A 20,335-nucleotide genomic window follows, 5' to 3' on the forward strand; every position below is an offset into this window, starting at 1 on the left:
GTGTTTTGCACTGAGAGCTTAATGCAAAAGCTCCACCTCACAGGGAGGAAGGGCCACATTCTCCTCCGAACCATGGGCCAGGAGAAAGTTGTAAGCAGCAATATTGTGTCAGGACTGGAGGTTGCTGCACTGAAGGGGGACAATTTTCTCGAGCTGCCAAGAGCTTATACGCAAGAGTCCATGCCTGTGAACAGAGGAAATATTCCGACTGAAAGGGATATTAAACAATGGTCATATCTGAAAGACATTCACTTACCTCAGATTGATGCAGGAATAGAGCTTCTTATAGGAACCAATGTTCCTAAAGCACTGGAACCGCTGGAAGTGGTGTGTAGCGTGAATGATGGACCATATGCTGTCCGTACCATGCTGGGCTGGACTGTCAATGGTCCACTGACTGGAAACAGTGGAGATACAGTAAGCTGGGAGCATCCACAAGTATCTGTCAACAGAGTTTCAGTCATGAACCTGGAGGACCTCTGGCAGCAACAGTTTAAGATTGACTTCCCTGAAAGCAGCATTGAAGAACAACCTGCAATGTCAAGAGAGGATCAAAGATTCTTGGAGTTTGTCACCAACTCAGCAAAACAGGTGGAGGGGCATTACCAGATTTCATTACCTTTAAGGAACATTGATGTCAGTATGCCAAATAACAAGAGAGTTGTTGAGCAGCGTTTGTGCTATTTGAAAAGAAGGTTTCAGAAGGACTCAACATTTCACACTGAGTATAGCACCTTTATAAATGACTTGTTGGCTAAAGGCTATGCTGAAAAGGTGCCCATAGAGGAGCTGGACCGTGGTGATGGGAAAGTATGGTACATACCACACCATGGCATTTACCACCCCACCAAAGGAAAGATCAGAATTGTGTTTGACTGTGGAGCAAGATACCAAGGTACATCATTGAATGCTCAACTTCTACAGGGCCCTGATCTTACCAGCTCTCTGATTGGAGTGGTGACCCGATTTAGGCGAGAACCAGTTGTGATCATGGCCGACATTGAATCCATGTTCCATCAGGTACAGGTGTCTCCTGATGACAGAGATCTCCTCAGGTTTCTCTGGTGGCCAAACGGGGATATGGAGCAACAACCTGCTGAGCATAGGATGAAGGTGCATTTGTTTGGAGCAACATCATCCCCCAGCTGTGCCAATTTCGCTCTCAGAAAGTGTGCAGAGGACTATGGACATCACTACAGTGAGGAAACGGTGGAGAAAATATTGCACTGCTTTTATGTTGATGATTGCCTCATGTCAGTGGCCACGGAGAAGGAAGCAGTGTTGTTTTACAGGAATCTGGTCTCTTTGTGTTCAAAGGGTGGATTTACTCTCACAAAGTGGTTGAGTAACAGGTCTGGAGTGCTGGAAGCCATCCCAGAGAATCACAGAGCAAAAGGCGTTGAAGGGTTGGACATGGAGCTGGACTCATTACCTGTGGAGAGAGTGCTGGGTGTGGAATGGAGCATTAAATCAGACTCCTTTAAGTTCAAGATCGTACTTAAGGATAGACCACTTACCAGAAGAGGAATCCTCTCAACCGTCAGTTCCATTTTCGACCCCCTTGGAATGCTGAGCCCTGTGGTTTTAATAGCAAAAAAGATCCTGAGAGACCTGTGCAGGAGAGGGATAGGCTGGGATGATACTGTGCCTGAGTCTGTCTCAAGGGAGTGGCTGGAGTGGCTGCAGCAGCTGCATCTGTTGGACAGATTTGAGGTCAGTAGATGCATGAAGCCACCAGGCTTTGTAGAAGTGGCTTCAGCACGGTTACATCATTTCTGTGATGCCAGCGAACACGGGTATGGAACAGTCACTTACCTGCTGTTGGAAACAAAGAACTCGGAAATACACAGTGCTTTTGTGATGGGAAAGGCTCGAGTAGCACCTTTAAAATGTGTCACAATCCCCAGGATGGAGCTTGTCGCTGCAACTATGGCCAGCCGCATTGATACACTCTGGAGGAAAGAGTTACAGATGGATCTGCTGGACTCTGTGTTCTGGACGGACAGCACATCTGTTCTGAAATACATCAGGAATGAGACTTCTCGGTTCAAAGTTTTTGTTGCAAACCGGGTCTCACAAATCCTCAAGGTTTCCTGTCCGGCCCAATGGAGGTACGTGGACACCAGCAGCAATCCAGCGGATATGGCCTCCAGAGGTGTGAGAGTTGATGTGTTTGTTGCTGATGCTACATGGGTGTCGGGGCCTTACTTTCTTTTGCATCCCGAGAGTGAATGGCCTGTTGAGCATGAAGACCTCAATCATCTTTCACGTGGTGACCCTGAGGTCAAAAGTGTTGCTGCAGTGAGTGTTGTCCAGGCCATGGAAGAACCTGTAACTCACCTTATTGAATACTTTTCCTCTTGGACAAGTCTGAGGAAAGCAGTGGCATGGCTCTTGAAGATTAAAACCTTTCTCATGTCCTGTGTGAAGAAGAGAAGAGAGTTACACCTGACCTATGCACAGTCTGACGTCACCAAAGAAAAACAGACATTCTCTGTGGAAGAGCAGATGAACAATTTTAAGAGGACAGTGGCACAGAGGAGTCTTACAGTGGAAGACTTGGACCGGGCTGAGCTTGCCATCATCAAGTTCTGCCAAAGGAAAAGATTTCCTGAGGAGGTAAACAGCCTGCAGAAAGGGCCGCCTGTTAGGAAGTCCAGTCACCTCCTTAAGCTCTGTCCGCAGCTGCAAGATGGAGTCCTGAGAGTTGGTGGTCGGCTCAGTAGATTGTCCATGCCTATGGAGGAGAAACATCCAATAATCCTGGCAAAAGACCTCCATATCTCAGAGCTTCTACTTAGACATGTACACCAACAAGTTGGACATGGAGGCCGTAACCATATGCTTTCTAAGTTGAGAGAAAGGTATTGGATTGCTGGTGTGAGTTTAGCCATCAGGAGAGTTTTGTCCAGGTGCATCACCTGTCGTCGCCTGAATGCTCTGCCAGTTCACCAGCAGATGGCAGACTTGCCCCACGAAAGGATTGTCCCAGATGAACCACCATTCACTCGTGTGGGTGTAGACTGCTTTGGACCTTTCGAGGTTAAGAGCAGAAGGAGCATGGTAAAGAGGTATGGTGTTATTTTTACTTGCCTTGCCATCAGAGCGGTGCACATTGAGGTTGCATCATCGCTGGACACCGACTCCTTTATTAATGCACTTAGGCGTTTCACTGCCAGGAGAGGTCAAGTGCGAGAGCTGCGCTCTGACAATGGAACGAACTTTGTAGGAGCAGAGCGGGAGCTGAGGAGGGCCATCGAGCAGTGGAATCAGGTGCAGATCCATGATGTCCTGCTTCAGAGGGGAATCCAATGGAGCTTTAATCCACCTGCAGGCTCACATCATGGAGGAGCTTGGGAGCGACTGATAAGATCTATTCGAAAGGTTCTCAACTCGACCTTTAAAGTACAAAACTTGGATGAGGAAAGCCTTCATACAGTGCTTTGTGAGATTGAAGCCATAATCAACAGCAGGCCAATCACCAAAGCTTCCATGGATCCGAATGACCTGGAAGCATTGACACCAAACCACCTGCTACTGTTGAAGACCTCACCAACGTTACCACCAGGGGTATTCGAACCCTCAGACATATATACACACAGGAGGTGGAAACAGGTTCAATACATGTCTGATTTGTTTTGGAGGAGATGGGTGAAAGAATACTTACCTCTACTGCAGGAGCGTCAGAGGTGGACCGGAGTGAAGAGGAATCTCGTCGTGGGAGATCTTGTTATCATCATGGACAGCACGGCACCTCGAAACTCTTGGCCTGTGGGACGAGTCATACAAACCTTCCCGGATTGGAAAGGATTGGTTCGTCAGGTGCGGATTAAAACCCGGAGCAGCTGCCTGGAGCGGCCCATCACGAAGGTTTGCCTGCTGCAGGAGGCTGAAGCCACTTGAGGCTTTAGTTGTGATTTTGACTTTTGGACTATTATGAGATTCACCTTGGTTTTTGACTTTGACTGGTGAAACTTTGGACTTTCGAGTCATATTGATTCAAGAAGAAAGAAGATTTCCCTGTGGATTATTGATGGACATTAATTGTTGATCTTTGTTGTGGTTGAAAGTGTTTTGTTTTTTTTTTTGCATGTGCACGTCTCCTACTTGGTACTGTATGTGAGTAATTATGATTAACTCCATAATTAGGGGCTGGGTTGTAGGAGCCGTATTGTGTCACTGGTGGATTATTCGTCTCTTGATTTGTTTGGTCTGGTTGCCACGATGATGCACAGGGCTTGGGTCACGTGGGCACTGGGGATGATTGCCGTAGGTGATATAGGGAGCTGGTCTACCTGCACGGGGGAGGTGAGAGAGGAGTGTAGGTAGCCGCAGTTTTTGTTGACCGCCTTTGTTCAGTTCATTGCTTTGTTACATATTCGCCGCCAGTGCACGTTTACCATCCTTTAGGCGTGTGTAACCTGAAAGCCGCTGAAGTAGCTGTGATGTTTTTAAGTATTAAATGATTGAAACTTTCCTGGACTCAGCGTGCTTATGAACCAGCAGCAGCGCGTCACACAAACATACAGGACCTCATCCTCTCAAACGACTTTAATGACAGGCAAGTCGTTATACTAGCACTTGAGGGCGGGACTTTTGCGAATTTTTCCCGGATTCCGCCTACGAAAAACATATTCGCCTCTTGGGAGCCAAAATGCACGCTAAAGTGCCCTTTTTTTTCTTTTCGCCCCTGCCCTTCAAAAAGTCTGTGCACACCACTGTCACTAGATAATTGTTCATGCCAAGATCAAATAAAAATATTAATTCTGGGAATGTATTCACATGATTTTCAACAAAAGCATCTGGAATGGATGACATGAATGATTTGAATTCAATTGAACTATATTAGCTTCCCTTTTAAACACTATAAAATATTTTTTTCATGTACAGTATAATCCAATTATCTATCACATTTGCAACTGCAAAGCTCTGTGCATTTCCATTGTGCCTTCTTGCATGAGCACTTTGTTGTGAATGGTAAATTGAAAACGGTGATTTTGTGAAGTAGGCTTCAGTTTTCACTCAGCATTATTTTTATTTTATCTCTCTGTCTGTCTGTGTGTCTGTCTGTGTGTCTGTCTGTGTGTCTGTCTGTCTGTGTGTCTGTCTGTGTGTCTGTCTGTGTGTCTGTGTGTCTGTCTGTGTGTCTGTGTGTCTGTCTGTGTGTGTGTCTGTGTGTCTGTCTGTGTGTCTGTGTGTCTGTGTGTCTGTCTGTGTGTCTGTGTGTGTGTCTGTGTGTCTGTGTGTGTGTCTGTGTGTCTGTGTGTGTGTCTGTGTGTCTGTCTGTGTGTCTGTGTGTCTGTCTGTGTGTCTGTCTCCTCCCCTCCGTCATCAGTCCTCAGTCAGCAGAGGTGATGGAGTGTCAGGACGCAGTTGTTTCCTTCCTGAGCTGGACTCTGATTATCGGGGGCGCGGCTTACCTGCTCAGACAGAGCTACACATGCACGCCGTACGGCCGCTACGCGCCAACGACGGTTCGTTGTTGCTGCTGTTCGGCCAGACTGGGCTGGTTCCTGCAGGAAGTCCCGGCCTTCCTGCTGCCGCTGCTGCTGCTGCTCACCGAGGAACCGGGGACGACCGGGGACAGAACCGGGGGGGCGCTGCTGCTCTGCACCTTCATGCTGCACTACTTCCACAGGTCAGAGGTCACCTTATGGTCACACAGCAATCAGTAAAAATACATGCAAAGCCTCACTGAAGTGAAAGAATGTACAGTCAGAGTGTGTCAGTGACGTGTTTCCTGTCCCTGCTGTATTAAGGTGTCTGAGTGGTTTCATGTATCAGACCATCATGTTTGTTCTCTGTCACAGAACCAGAATATTTTCAGCTTCATGACAGCTGAGTTTAATTTACAGCTCATAAAGGAACGCGTCATCCTTCAGTTTATCACAAACGCACCACATCTGGAGATACAAGCTTTTCACAGGACAGGAAGGAGAGTCAGAGTTAAATATTTGAGCTCTAAAACACATGACTTTATGAAACACTGTCAGTGAGTTCTTTAATGTTCATCCTCAGATGTGGAGTCAGATTCGACCTCTGAGGACAGTTAGAGGTCAAATTCACGATGGCGGCAGGTCCACCAGGTCTGATGTTCAAACAGGTTTAACTACCACACAGTGTAGAGAAAAACTCCTTCAGCTCCTTCAGTCGACTGCCGCGTCTACATGTGACGCACTCCGTATCCTCCTGTGTCTGATGTTGAAATTCTGGGATGTGGTGTAATGTAATATTTCTGCCCATCACATGCAGAAAGTCTTTTTCAAAACAAACCTACATTGTCTGTAAAACACCTCAAATTTATGTTTATTCCCGTCTGTAACTAAAGCACGTGCTCAAGTTTTAAAAAACATCATGGTTTGACTCAACATTCACTCGAGAAGCGAGCAGCGGCCTCCTGGCTGAACATCCAGTGTTTTTTGACCCCTCCACCTCCCTGTAGGGACTCTACAGCTCCTTACGTTATGTTGTCACCGGCAGCGTTTCAAACTGATGTCGTTATGAACTCACACTGCCAGGCAGCATATCATACCACGCTGAGAGGTGCCTTTAAAGCGGCGATGTTTGACGAGGTGGGAATGAGAACGAGCTGCAGGAAAACATTTGAGTGTCAAATCCAACCAGATCTGAGATCACCAGAGTTTAAGGAAATGCATTTGGGGTCAACTTGTGTTAAAAAGCTACGTCTTGGACTTTTTGTTTTGCTCATACATTTATTTTAGTTTGGACTCTGCTTCCAATGTGACACTACAGGGTTAATAATACTAATAATTGGTTCCAAAATTGAACATGTGTGAGCATCAGACCTGGTGGACTTGCAGACCTTGCGTGTTCTTTGGCGGGGGTGATCACATGACACATTGAAATGTGTTTTAATTCATGCACACTTATCCACTGTCTCTGTGTAAACAGGTCTGACCACACGAAACACAAAGTAAACCCTCTACAGTCAGGGGTTCCTAATAAACTGGACACTAAGTGTGTGTGATGATTTTATACAAGAGTAGAGCTGTTACAGTGGAGAAAAATGTTAATGTTTCACCTTTAAAATGTGGTGATGTATAAAGTCGCACAGACACACTGAAGTGAAACATTTACCTGTCCTCATTCAGCCCAGAAACACGAGAGCAGAGTGTTGATCTGCACTAAAGTTAGCACATTAGCAAATACAGAAAATAAAGTTTTGTTTTTTTAATGAAAGAGGAGAGGACACATCAGAGACATCAGACGGAGCTGTATCAGATTTGGTACTTCTGGATTACTGCAACTCTCTTTTCATGTGTCTCAGTAAAACTCATGTAGATCGCCTCCAACTGGTGCAGAATGCCGCTGCCAGGCTGTTAACCAAATCACCCAAAAACTGCCACATTACTCCCGTCCTGGCCTCCCTACACTGGCTTCCTGTCAGCTTTAGGATCCAGTTCAAAATCCTTGTTTTAACTTTCAGAGCCCTTCATGATCAGGCACCTGAGTATCTGTCTGACCTGCTGCATGTCTATGTTCCCAGTAGGACACTTAGGTCGGCCGATCACGGCCTGTTGGCAGTTCCTCGCACTAGGCTTAGAACTAGAGGTGACCGGGCCTTTGAGTCCATTGCACCCAGATTGTGAAACGCCCTCCCACAGAACCTGAGAGCCGCAGCATCGGTTGCAGTTTTTAAGAAGCACCTTAAAACCTACCTGTATAGGCAGGCATTCTTCAACTTGTCCTTGTCTTTAGTGATTTAGTTTTGCAACAGCTGCTGCTGTTTCATTCTGTGTCTCTGTATGTTTGGATGTATGTATTCTTGGTTTGTGTTTTAATACAAATACATTTTACTTACTTACTTTAAGGATTTGGACATTTTAAGAAACTGATTTTCTGAGTTAGATGTTCAGATTGATTTCCTCAGCAGTGTGTTTATCAGCTTAAACAAACATGATGTCAAACTGGATGAAGGCCAGTCACATGGCGTCTTTCCAAAGCCAACAGTTAGCATATCATTAGCTAACGACATCATCTTTTGGGGTTAAATTAAAAACAAGATGAGGTCATATTCGGTTTGTGGCTGGGCCATATGGGGTAGAGGGCTTTTAATTTCAAACAGGAAGCAGTGACATATATTTTCTTTACACATCCATGAGACCTTCAGTCTCAGACTTACATGACTGTCTCGTGTTGTTGCTCTCCAGCCACTGATCTGCCACTATCAGAGCCAAGCTCCGCCCATAACAAGTCAGGGCAGGTCGGTAGAGGACATTGAAAATCAACAAGTGTTGATCAGAGAGCTTCACAAAGAAACAGTCATAACAGTCATAACAAGAATGTACAGTGTCATGTCAACATCGTGACACAGACGGAGCATAGCAGACAACAAACTGAAACTCAGAGTATACATGTGTTCAGCAGTGTGGTCAGGCATGTCGTCATAACGATCATTAAAAGGCTAAAGAAAGAGACGGATGTTAATGTATTAGTAGAAGACGAAGATCTAAAGTTTCCACCGAGCATTGTTTTTGTTTCTACTGTGAAAAGTTGTGGATGAACCGTCCCTACGATGTTTGTAGGTGGGCGGGGCTTAGCTGGAGGCAAAACAGTTAGCTAGCACTAGCTAACAAGTTGTGTTGTCTTGTTTTAGACGATGGAGGAAGATGATGTGAGTGGTGCGTTCAGAAACACTCATTGTGAGTGTGGGAGCGCACTCTGACACAAACTGGAGCGTTGATAAATTGGGAGCGCTGTCTGAATGTAGCGTTGGGTTATCCAGAGCAGCGCACTCTCAGAGTGGCAGAGCGCACTCTGGACACTCTGTCTGTGGAGACGGAGCAGCAGAGCGCCGAGCGCAGTGAATGTGTGATTAACTTAACCGTTGGTTCATTCATGTAGAAATATAACGCTGCGTTTCTTCCACCAACAGGGCTCTCATTTTAGTGTAGAGCGTCAGACTGAATTTACCAACGCACCATGTCAGGTCACTCACTCTCCGGGACCGCCAGTGTTACTTGAATAAGTAAACACTGACCAACGGGACCAGACTGGCCGACCCGTATGCTCTCACTCAGTGGATGGATGATGTCACAGGAAGCCAATCTTACAAAGGAGGACCACACTTGTTTGTTTTGCTATGGAAGCTAATGTTAGCTAATGTGCTAAAAAGTTAGCGTTGCAGAGAAATCCAATCTTCCTCTTAATCCCTCCCCAGTTTCTGATGAGGTGGACATGATAACCCTTAATACACATAACCTTATTCATCCCTACAACAGGAAATACTTTTTCCCTAACCTGATATGAAGTGTGCGCTGCACATGTGAGCATTTTTGATGATGGCCTCCGTCCAGTCCTTTGGTCTTATCACATTTAACCATAGTTGTCTTTGTTTTTGTTGACGGGCAGTGGCGGCTGGTTTTGAGCCATGACTCCTTCTATTCTGGCTCCCAATAACTGCCAGTGTTTATTTTGAGAGAGTAATGTTCACTGGGGAAACACCAACATTCACATCATCACTCACTTAGTGAAGGACAGACTTACCCATTTGCAAATATGCAAATTCTTGAAGGAATGACCCGCCCTGCTCTCCCTTTGATTGGCTAGTATATATGATTGCCTTCATTGGTTGAATTGGTAAGGTTTAGGCAAGAGGAATGGGATTGGTTAAGGTTTGCGTAAAAATGTCAGGATAAGCCAATCAGAGGCAGAGTAAGGCAGCTATTCTTTTATCATCCTAGCATCCGCAAATTCACTTTCTGTTTATGGAGCTGGCCTCATATGGTTCAGTCTCGCCAAAAAGACCACAGAGTAGAAGATGTTTTGGAGGCGACCAAAGTCACAGTGAGTTCTGGGGAGTTTTGTTTGTTTGTCAAATATTTAATTTTGTCCTAAGGTTAAAGCCATGTTACGACTCAGCGTCGGAAACACAAATATCTGCAAGCTTTATTCTTTATGCTTTAAGAAGTTCAATCAATTTTATTTATAAAGCCCAGTATCACAAATCACAATTTGCCTCACAGGGCTTTACAGCATACGACATCCCTCTGTCCTTAAGACCCTCACAGCTGATCAGGAAAAACTCCCCAAAAAACCCTTTAACGGGGAAAAAAACGGTAGAAACCTCAGGAAGAGCAACTGAGGAGGGATCCCTCTTCCAGGACGGACAGACGTGCAATAGATGTCGTACAGAACAGATCAGCATAATAAATTAACAGTAATCCATATGACACAATGAGACAGAGAGAGAGAGAGAGAGACAGAGAGAGACAGAGAGAGAGAGAGAGAGAGAGAGAGATGCAGGACAGACGGTAATGACAGTAGCTTACAACAACATTAATGAAAGTAATAATATTATAGTTATAGTTCTGGCTACTGTGGTACAGTATGTTGAAAGTATATATTAATATCTGATAGTATACATGTGTGACAATAGTCATATGTGTATAATAACAGTAGAAGTATGACTAATGACTAATGATGGCAGCAGCAGCAGGAGGCATCTGGCAGGACCACGGCAGCAGCACAACCACACACGTCACGCTGTCCAGGCACCGCTGTGATATGAGTTAATCTGAGAGACAGTGGAGCACAAAGGCTCCGGAGAAGAAGCCGAGTTAGTGACATCCAGAATGGCCGAGTTAGCAAGATGCAGTAATAGAATACGAGAGAGAGAGAGAGAGAGAGAGAGAGAGAGAGAGAGAGAGAGAGAGAGAGAGAGAGGTGCCCGGTGTATTATAGGGGGGTCCTCCGGCAGACTAGGCCTAAGTCAGCCTAACTAGGGGCTGGTACAGGGCAAGCCTGAGCCAGCCCTAACTATAAGCTTTATCAAAGAGGATGTTTCCAGGTCGGATGTAAAACACTAAGAACGAGGCTTTCAAATGAATTATAATCTAGTTTAGGTTTAGGGCTGATTAACAGACTAGAGTTAAAAATGGCTGCAACTCCCCCTCCTCGGCCGCTGCCTCGAGGAATGTGGGTATTATTATGACTGGGAGGAGTGGACTCATTGAGACTGACATATTCATCTTGACACAGCCAGGTTTCAGTGAGACTGAGTAAATCAATATGATTATCTGATATTAATTCGTTTACTAACACTGCTTTAGACGATAGAGACCTGATATTTAACAGTCCGCATTTAATTCTCCTGTTTTGTCTTTCTGTCACAGAAGAGGTTTTAATTTTTATGAGGTTGTTATGCACAACTCCTCTTTGTTTAATTTTAGATTTAAATAATTTAGGTGGTCGGGGGACAGACACCGTTTGTATAAAACTATGAAAACTATGGCTGGGTAACTGAACTAGAAGCTCAGAGAGGCGTTTAGGACTGCAACTCTCTGTCCTGGTCTCAACTCTGGGTTGTCAGGGATTTAAATTACTAATAAAATTTGCCAGGTTCCTAGAAATGAGAGCAGCTCCATCCAAAGTGGGGTGAATGCCGTCTCTCCTAATAAGACCAGGTTTTCCCCAGAAAGTTTGCCAATTATTAACAAAACCCACATCGTTTGCTGGACACCACCTTGACAGCCAGCGGTTAAATGATGACATGCGGCTAAACATGTCATCACTGGTCAGATTTGGGAGGGGTCCAGAGAAAACTACGGAGCCCGACATCATTTTTGCATATTCACACACCGAGGCAATATTAATTTTAGTGACCTCCGATTGGCGTAACCGGGTGTCATTGCCGCCGATGTGAATAACAATCTTACTGAATCTACGTTTAGCTTTAGCCAGCAATTTTAAATTTGATTCAGTGTCGCCCGCTCTGGCCCCAGGGATACATTTGACTATGGCCGCTGGTGTTTTTAACTTCACGTTTCTCAGAATAGAGCTGCCAATAACCAGAGTTTTATCCTCAGCGGGTGTGTCGCTGAGTGGGGAAAAGCAGTTGGAAACGTGAACAGGCTGGTGGTGAGCCGTGGGCTTCGGCTTGGAGCTGCGCCTCTCATGGACAGTTACCCAGCCTCCCGGCTGCACGGGGGTTACTGGAGGACAGTTAGCAGAGGCTAAGGCTATGCTATGTGGCTCCGCACTGGCTACAGGGGGCTGGCTAACTACCGCAGCTACTGAATGGTTTTCCATGGTGCGGAGCCGCGCTTCTAATTCACTAAGCCTCGCCTCCAACGCAGCAAATAAGCTACACTTATTACATTTACCACTGTCGCTAAAGGAGGCAGAGGCATAACTGAACATTTGGCACACCGGGCAAGAAAGAGCAGAAGGAGAAGCCATCGCTAACTGTAAAGCTAATGTAGCTACCAAGGCTAGTAACGTGCAAACAACAGCTAAGAGATTAGCAAGAAAGTCGTAGAAAGGAGGAGAGCTATAAGTGCTTAAACAGAACCACTGTGGGTTAAGACTTGAAGCAGACGTTAAAGCAACTGAAGTGAGAAAGCAGGCTAGCAGAATTCACCAGAGCAGTACAGAGACGCTGTCACAGAAACACCGGAAATGACACAACTCACTTACCGCAATACGTCAGCACGTCAGCAAGTTGTCTTTCAGGGAAAGATTGTTGCTTCATCGCTGCTTATGTTGATGTCCTTTTAAAATGTGAAATCTTGCCTCAGTTGGAACTTGTTTAAGGAGTTGATAGGTTACCGTTTTTTTCCCCCATTAAAGGGTTTTTTAGGGAGTTTTTCCTGATCAGCTGTGAGGGTCATAAGGACAGAGGGATGTCGTATGCTGTAAAGCCCTGTGAGGCAAATTGTGATTTGTGATATTGGGCTTATAAATAAAATTGAATTGATTGATTGATTGATTGATTCTGCACCTGCCACCATACTTTGTTTTCTGTCTGTTGTCAGCAGCCCTTTTGTTTTTGAGATGGACTCTTCCATCTCTCTTCGGGGTGTTCAGGGTGCTCGGGGTGTTCAGGGTGCTCGGGGTGCTCAGGGTGTTCAGGGTGCTCGGGGTGTTCAGGGTGCTCGGGGTGTTCAGAGTGTTAGGGTGCTCGGGGTGTTCAGGGTGTTTGGGGTGCTCGGGGTGTTCAGGGTGTTCAGGGTGTTCAGGGTGCTCGGGGTGTTCGGGGTGCTCGGGGTGTTCAGGGTGCTCGGGGTGTTCAGGGTGTTTGGGGTGCTCGGGGTGTTCAGGGTGCTCGGGGTGTTCGGGGTGCTCGGGGTGCTCGGGGTGTTCAGGGTGTTAGGGTGTTCGGGGTGTTCGGGGTGTTCAGGGTGCTCGGGGTGTTCGGGGTGCTCGGGGTGTTCAGGGTGCTCGGGGTGTTCGGGGTGTTCGGGGTGTTCGGGGTGCTCGGGGTGTTCGGGGTGTTCAGGGTGTTCGGGGTGCTTGGGGTGTTCGGGGTGTTCGGGGTGTTCAGGGTGTTCGGGGTGCTCGGGGTGTTCAGGGTGTACAAAAGCACAACAAAAACATGAGAATTGTAAAAAACAAATAGGACTATGTGTGACTTTTCTGCAGGAGCTTTATCTATGCCCTCCTGACCAGAGGACGCCCCATCCCACTGAACATCGTCCTCTTCGCCGCCATCTTCTGCTCCCTCAATGGCTTCTTGCAGGGACACCACCTGCTGCACTGCGCCCAGTTTGAAGACAGCTGGCTGACCGAGGCTCGTCTGGCTGCAGGTGAGTCACAATACCAGGTTTATGACCTGATCACCAGTCTGAGTTATTTATGTTTTGTCTCTTGGTTCTAAAATACTGCAAAACCCGTCATTGTTCAGGTTGATGAGACGATGATGAGGACACTGCACAACAGGAAGCATTACTGTCTGATATACACTGCTTAAAAAACTGAAGGGAACACTTCATGGTCACAGTATAACAGGAAGGCAGTTAAACTTCAGGGATATAAATCAAGTGATTGTGAATCAGTTTCAGCTGCTTTGGGTCAAATCAAAGAGACAAACAGGAAATGGTTTTACATGTGGTGTCCACAGACAGTTGCTCTCTTCTTATCCTTCCTGACTGATTCTTCTCTAGTTTGGTCTTCTGCTAGTGTCCTTGTCACTACTGGTAGCATGAGGCGCTACCTGCAGCCCAATCAGGTTGATACCAGGCACCAGGAGACCGGCCGTTACACCAGGAGAGCTGGACAGGGCCGTAGAAGTAGGGATGGGCAGCACAAGCAAAAACACTATTCAAAAATCATGGCAACTATTCGTCCCCCTTCCTCTCCCGGAGCCACGCACACAGAGATCCATTCATCATTACGGCCGGGCTCCACCGGCTGCAAAGCGTCACGTCAGCGTAGTGTCATGGCGTATTCATTTGGGCTCCACTGACTGCGTACAGAAGCGACATGTAGAGAAGCCAGCGGGGTTGTTTACTGTTTGCTGAGCCGAGAGGCTGCATGAAATGTTAAAGCATTTTCCACCTAAGTTATTACATATATTTGAGTTATCTACAAGTTTACTGTACTGTTTGTCGTCTACTCGCTTTCAAATGTCCGCCACGGACATTTACACAGTGTCACGGATAAACATGGGTAAATGCATGAAAAAAAAATCATCACATATCACCTCTGATAATGGTTTATTCATTCACTCAACACATTGTGCTCGTTTAGCACACTATTTCATGTAGTTTTAATCTGCTGGGGGGTCGCGTAGGGGAGCGTAGCGCGACAAAAATAGAAGAGCCGCATAAAATAGAGAGTTGTCGCACGACAGACGGGGGTTGTCGCGCTGCTCCCGTTGCCGGTGGAGCCGCTGTAATTGATTAACGGGGGCGAGCTGCTACGGGACTCGCGCTGCAGACGTGTTGCGCCGCTGAGCCCGGCCGTACGGTCCCTCGCCACCTCCTGCGTGCCTCGCTCTCAAATGACTGTGCATACTTGTTGAAGACTTGTGATACGCAAGCTTTGCCTCACAGAGTTTGCACTGCACCTCATTTTCGTTTATTTTGTTGAAGTTGTTCAGCACCGAACTTTTTGATGACTGTAGTAGTCTCTGCATGTTTCTCCTGTTTGTAGAAGAGCATCAAACTAGCTGGTAGCCCATCTCACACCGCTGTAGCAATCCTATACTGCCCTCGTGCGGTTAGGAGCTGAATTGCATGTCAAATAAAGGGGGAAATAAGACTTCGAATAGTAATAGTCGCATTAAAACATCGAGTTTTCAAAATAAAACGACTGTTCGAAAATTTGAAAATCGTGACCCATCCCTACGTAGAAGGGCATCAACCCAGCAGCAGGACCGCTATCTGCTCCTTTGTGTGAGGAGGAACAGGAGGAGCACTGCCAGAGCCCTACAACATGACCTCCAGCAGGCTACTGGTGTGCATGTTTCTGACCACACTGTCAGAAACAGACTCCATGAGGGTGGCATGAGGGCCCCACGTCCTCTAGTGGGACCTGTGCTCACAGTCCAGCACCGTGCAGCTCCATCATTCACCAGAGAACACCAGGACTGGCAGGTCCACCATTGGTGCCCCGTTCTCACTGAGCACATGTGACAGGCGTGAAAGAGTCTGGAGACGCTGTGGTGAACGTTATGCTGCCTGTGACATCATCCAACATGACTGGTTAGGTGGTGGGTCAGTGATGGTCTGGGGAGGCAGATCCTTGGAGGGTCACACAGACCTCCATGTCAGAGCCAACAGTACCCTGACTGCTGTTAGGTATCAGGATGAAATCCTGAGAGCGACTGTCAGACCTTACGCTGGTGCAGAGGGCCCTGGGTTCCTTCTGGTGCAGAGGGCCCTGGGTTCCTCCTGGTGCAGAGGGCCCTGGGTTCCTCCTGGTGCAGAGGGCCCTGGGTTCCTCCTGGTGCAGAGGGCCCTGGGTTCCCCCTGTTGCAGAGGGCCCTGGGTTCCCCCTGTTGCAGAGGGCCCTGGGTTCCTCCTGGTGCAGTGGGCCCTGGGTTCCTCCTGGTGCAGAGGGCCCTGGGTTCCTCCTGGTGCAGAGGGCCCTGGGTTCCCCCTGTTGCAGAGGGCCCTGGGTTCCCCCTGTTGCAGAGGGCCCTGGGTTCCCCCTGTTGCAGAGGGCCCTGGGTTCCTCCTGGTGCAGTGGGCCCTGGGTTCCCCCTGTTGCAGAGGGCCCTGGGTTCCCCCTGTTGCAGAGGGCCCTGGGTTCCCCCTGTTGCAGAGGGCCCTGGGTTCCCCCTGTTGCAGAGGGCCCTGGGTTCCCCCTGTTGCAGAGGGCCCTGGGTTCCCCCTGTTGCAGAGGGCCCTGGGTTCCCCCTGTTGCAGAGGGCCCTGGGTTCCTCCTGGTGCAGTGGGCCCTGGGTTCCTCCTGGTGCAGAGGGCCCTGGGTTCCTCCTGGTGCAGGACCCGGCCTCATGTGTCCAGAGTGTGTAGGCAGTTCCTGGATGATGAAGGCAGTGATGTCATTGATTGGCCCTCTCGTTCCCCTGACCTAAATCCAGCTGAGCACCTATGGGACGTTATGTATCGGTGTGTCCACCACAGACAGTCCAGGAGCTCACTGATGCCCTGATCCAGGTCTGGGAGGAGATCCATCCTCCGACTCATCAGGAGCCCAGCTGTTGTCAGGAGGTCATACAGGCAGGCGGGGGCCGAACACACTGCTGAGTCACATGATGAGCTGATGTGATAAAGTCACACATGCTAGATCAGCCTGTGATTTACATGTTTTCATTTTGAATCCAGCCCTCAGTTGGTCGATGGTTTCGGCTCCCACTGACTGTTGTTACGTCATTTTGTTCTCAACTAATTATACAGTGTTCATCAGTAAAGATTTTACGCTTCAGTCTTCATCAGGATCTCATGTGAGAGACTTGGTTCCCTAAGTTTATAGAGCGGTGTGTATTTCCAGCACAACAGGAAGCTTTTCTGTTATTTACTGATGTCATGAAATTCGAACTGTGACTCTGTTAACTTGCAATATTTTTTTTGAAAGGAGACGAGACCAAAATGTCGTTTGAAACAGAAGCTTTGCTAAAAAGAGGAGACAAAATATTTTTGAAGCAGTCGTGTTTGTTGTGCTGCTCGCGCCTCGTCAGCTCTTCACCAGCAGGACAGCAGTTAACAATGACAGCAACAGTTTGGGAGAAAGAGACGAGGTGATGTCACTGATCATCAGACCACCTGACCAGCCTGTTTTCCATCATCATCTCTGTCTCTCTCTCTCTCTCTCTGTCTCTGTCTCTCTCTCTGTCTCTCTCTCTCTCTCTGTCTCTCTCTCTCTCTCTCTTTCTTACAGAAAAAAAAAATAGACAGTAAACTAGCTAAGTGGAGGTGGCTCCACACACAAATGTCTTTTAGAGGGAGGGTCCTGATCTTAAATAACCTGGTGGCCTCTCTTCTATGGCACCGGTTAGCCTGTCTGGACCCTCCACCAGGTCTCATTGCTCAAATTCAAGCAAAGATGGTCAATTTCTTCTGGAATAAATTGCATTGGGTTCCACAGTCTGTGTTGTTTTTATCCAGGGATGAGGGGGGCCAGGGCCTGGTCCACCTGGCTAGTAGAACAGCCACCTTCAGGCTCCAGTTTATTCAGAGATATCTGACTGGACCTGAGGATCTGGTGTGGAGAGATGTGGCCAGCTGCATACTGAGGCGTGTCAATAACCTGGGGCTGGATGCTACTCTGTTTTTAACTGATTTTAAATTCCTAAAGTTAGGTGGGTTGCCTCCTTTTTATCAGGATGTTTTTAAATCCTGGGCGCTGTTTAAAGGCAAAAGAAGTGAGAAATGTGACTCTCTGTACTGGTTGTTGAAGGAGCCTCTAGTCTGTGGTGCCAGGCTGGATGTGTCCTGCAGCACCGTGCCTGGGCTGATGGGGGCGCTGTGCAGCTCAAAACACATCTGCCTGAGCCAGCTGGTAGATGCAGCAGGACCGGCGCTGACACACAGCCAGGCTCTGGGCTCGGTGCTGGGGGTGCGCTCTGTCCGCCTGATGCGGAGGAGTCTGGAGCTCTGGAGGAGGAGGCTGACAGAGAGGGAGAAGGTCCTTCTCCTCAAACACAGCAGGGGAGAAGCTGAGCCCGACCCCACAGACCCGTACCCAGAGATCCACCTGTGCCCAGGGTTCACGGAGCTCAGCGGCCCCCTGCTGAAACACACTGATGAGGAAGAACTAAGCCTGCAAAAAGCTGAAAAAAAGACTCTGTACACAAGCTGTGTAAAAACTATCCACAGAACACAGCTGTGTGACAGAGCAGAGTGTGTGTGGACTGAGAGGCTGGGTGGGCTGAGCCCACAGTGGAGAACTTTGTACAAACCTCCTCTGAAAAAGAGAACCGGAGATCTCTAGTGGAGGATCTTGCATGGTGCCATTGCAACTAATGCCTTTTTATTTGTTCTTAATCACAGTGTTTTAAAGGAGTGCCCATTCTGCGGGCTGACCGAAAGCATCTTCCATGTTTTTACTGAGTGCAGGAGACTGGCAGAGATTTTTAATGTTTTAACCCGTGTTTTTAGCCTATTTGGCGTCCTGTTTACTGCCCCTGTTTTTATTTGTGGAGTTGGTTTTAAAAAAACAGAAAAAGCAAAGTGCCAACTCCTAAATTTTTTAATTGGTGAAGCAAAAATGTCAATCTACCTGACTCGTAGGGACAAACTGCAGGGTGGGCCGACCCTTGACCCTGTGATCCTGTGGAGGCACAACGTGAAGACCAGACTGAGGCTGGAGTTTTGTTTCCACAGGATCACAGAGAACATTGATGTGTTTGAACAGCAGTGGGCTCATGAGGAGCTGCTGTGCCGAGTGAATGAGAGAGAACTAGAATTTGCATCATTCCTCAACTGATATATTGAGTGTATAACTGTTTGTTTGTTTTTAAACCAACTGTAAATAAAGTACTGTTAAAAAATCAAAAAAATCTCTCTCTCTCTCTGTCTCTCTGTCTCTGTCTCTCTCTCTCTCTGTCTCATTGTGTCATGCGGATTACTGTTAATTTATTATGCTGATCTGTTCTGTACGACATCTATTGCACGTCTGTCCGTCCTGGAAGAGGGATCCCTCCTCAGTTGCTCTTCCTGAGGTTTCTACCGTTTTTCCCCCGTTAAAGGGTTTTTTGGGGAGTTTTTCCTGATCAGCTGTGAGGGTCATAAGGACAGAGGGATGTCGTATGCTGTAAAGCCCTGTGAGGCAAATTGTGATTTGTGATATTGGGCTTTATAAATAAAATTGATTGATTGAGATGATGAGAAGGTCAAATCTTTAGTCAGATAAAGTTTGACTAAATCAACAGTCAGTTTGACTTGAATACATTAACTGAAATGTTTAATATGATCTGAAGATTACAGTTTTTCTCAATTGCTAAAACACTAAACCCTGTTGTCTGAACCAAATGCTCAGTTGCCTGAACCCACTGATTGAATCAGTCACTCTTTTGGCAAAACCATAAGCACTTTTCACCTGTTTAGACACAACTTGCCAACACATTTTCATTGTGATGCACCTGTGTTGCATAATGGTGAGCACAGGTGGCAAAAGTCAAACACAATTAAAGCACAGGTGTCACCGGTTGAACACAACAACTCAAAATTGATCACACTTGTGGCTAATGATGCGAGGGAACATATATAAGCCAGTTCAGAGAGCACTGGTTAGGAGCATCCATCTATGTTGTTGTTTGGGACAATGTGAGTTTTCACAGAGCCCTCCAGGTTAGAGAGTGGTTCAATATGAACCAAGGTTTTATCAATCTTTGCCTTCCACCGTACTCCCCTTTCCTGAACCTCATTGAAGAATTCTTCTCCTCATGGCGGTGGAAGGTATATGAACGCCAACCTTACACCAGGGTAAATCTCCTGCAAGCCATGGAACTAGCCTGTGGTGACATAGGTGTGGAGGCATGCCAAGCCTGGATACGGCATGCCAGGGTTTTTTCCCCCGTTGCCTGGCCAGACAAAATGTGGCCTGTGATGTGGATGAAGTCCTGTGGCCTGACCCAGTGCGGAGAAATGATGCTGTGGCTGAGTAATGCACTTCTCATTTGTATATTTTTGTACTTTATTTTTACGTAGGCTTACTGTATACAAGTGCTAAATGCACAGGTTTTTTGTTTTGCAACATGCATTTAGCCTACAGTGAACAATAAACATTTATTTCTACAGCTTCATGTCCTGAGCATTGTGTTTTCTATTTTTCTATGTGTTTTCTGTTTTCTGTTCTGTGTGTTTTCTAGTGTTTAGTGACTGCTCAGTAGTGTTTTTAATTTTGATTGACTCGGGGCACGATTTGACAACATAGTTCAGTTTTGAGCACAGATTGAACTGTTTTGAGGTGAAAGTTTGGTTTTGCAAGAAGAGTCTGAGGTTTTGTGAATGTAGCTTGAAAATTGGGTTTTGTGTTCACAGTTTAGAGAAAAGGAGAGCAGCTTTCCAGAAATGTATCTTAGCAATCGAGAAAAACTGTAAAAAGACCAGTGTCTCAGAGTAAAATATTTTCTTTGACTCAGTTAATTAAAACAAATAATCAGGATAAAAACCAACAAACAGATTTG

General features: G+C 46.9%; 1 protein-coding gene across 1 annotated transcript in view; it reads left to right on the forward strand.

Moving 5' to 3' along the window:
* Nucleotides 1-5,335: 5,335 nt before the first annotated feature.
* The window catches only part of srd5a2a (steroid-5-alpha-reductase, alpha polypeptide 2a), a 20,868-nt gene continuing 5,868 nt past the window's right edge, over nucleotides 5,336-20,335 (forward strand). Inside the window, exons 1-2 of the mRNA XM_033625020.2 lie at nucleotides 5,336-5,638; nucleotides 13,384-13,547. Coding sequence (XP_033480911.2) covers nucleotides 5,355-5,638; nucleotides 13,384-13,547 — 448 coding nt within the window. The 5' untranslated portion in view covers nucleotides 5,336-5,354. The remainder of the gene's footprint in view (nucleotides 5,639-13,383; nucleotides 13,548-20,335) is intronic.

Source organism: Epinephelus lanceolatus, chromosome 3, assembly GCF_041903045.1.
Source record: "Epinephelus lanceolatus isolate andai-2023 chromosome 3, ASM4190304v1, whole genome shotgun sequence".
NCBI classification, from domain to species: Eukaryota; Metazoa; Chordata; class Actinopteri; order Perciformes; family Serranidae; genus Epinephelus; species Epinephelus lanceolatus.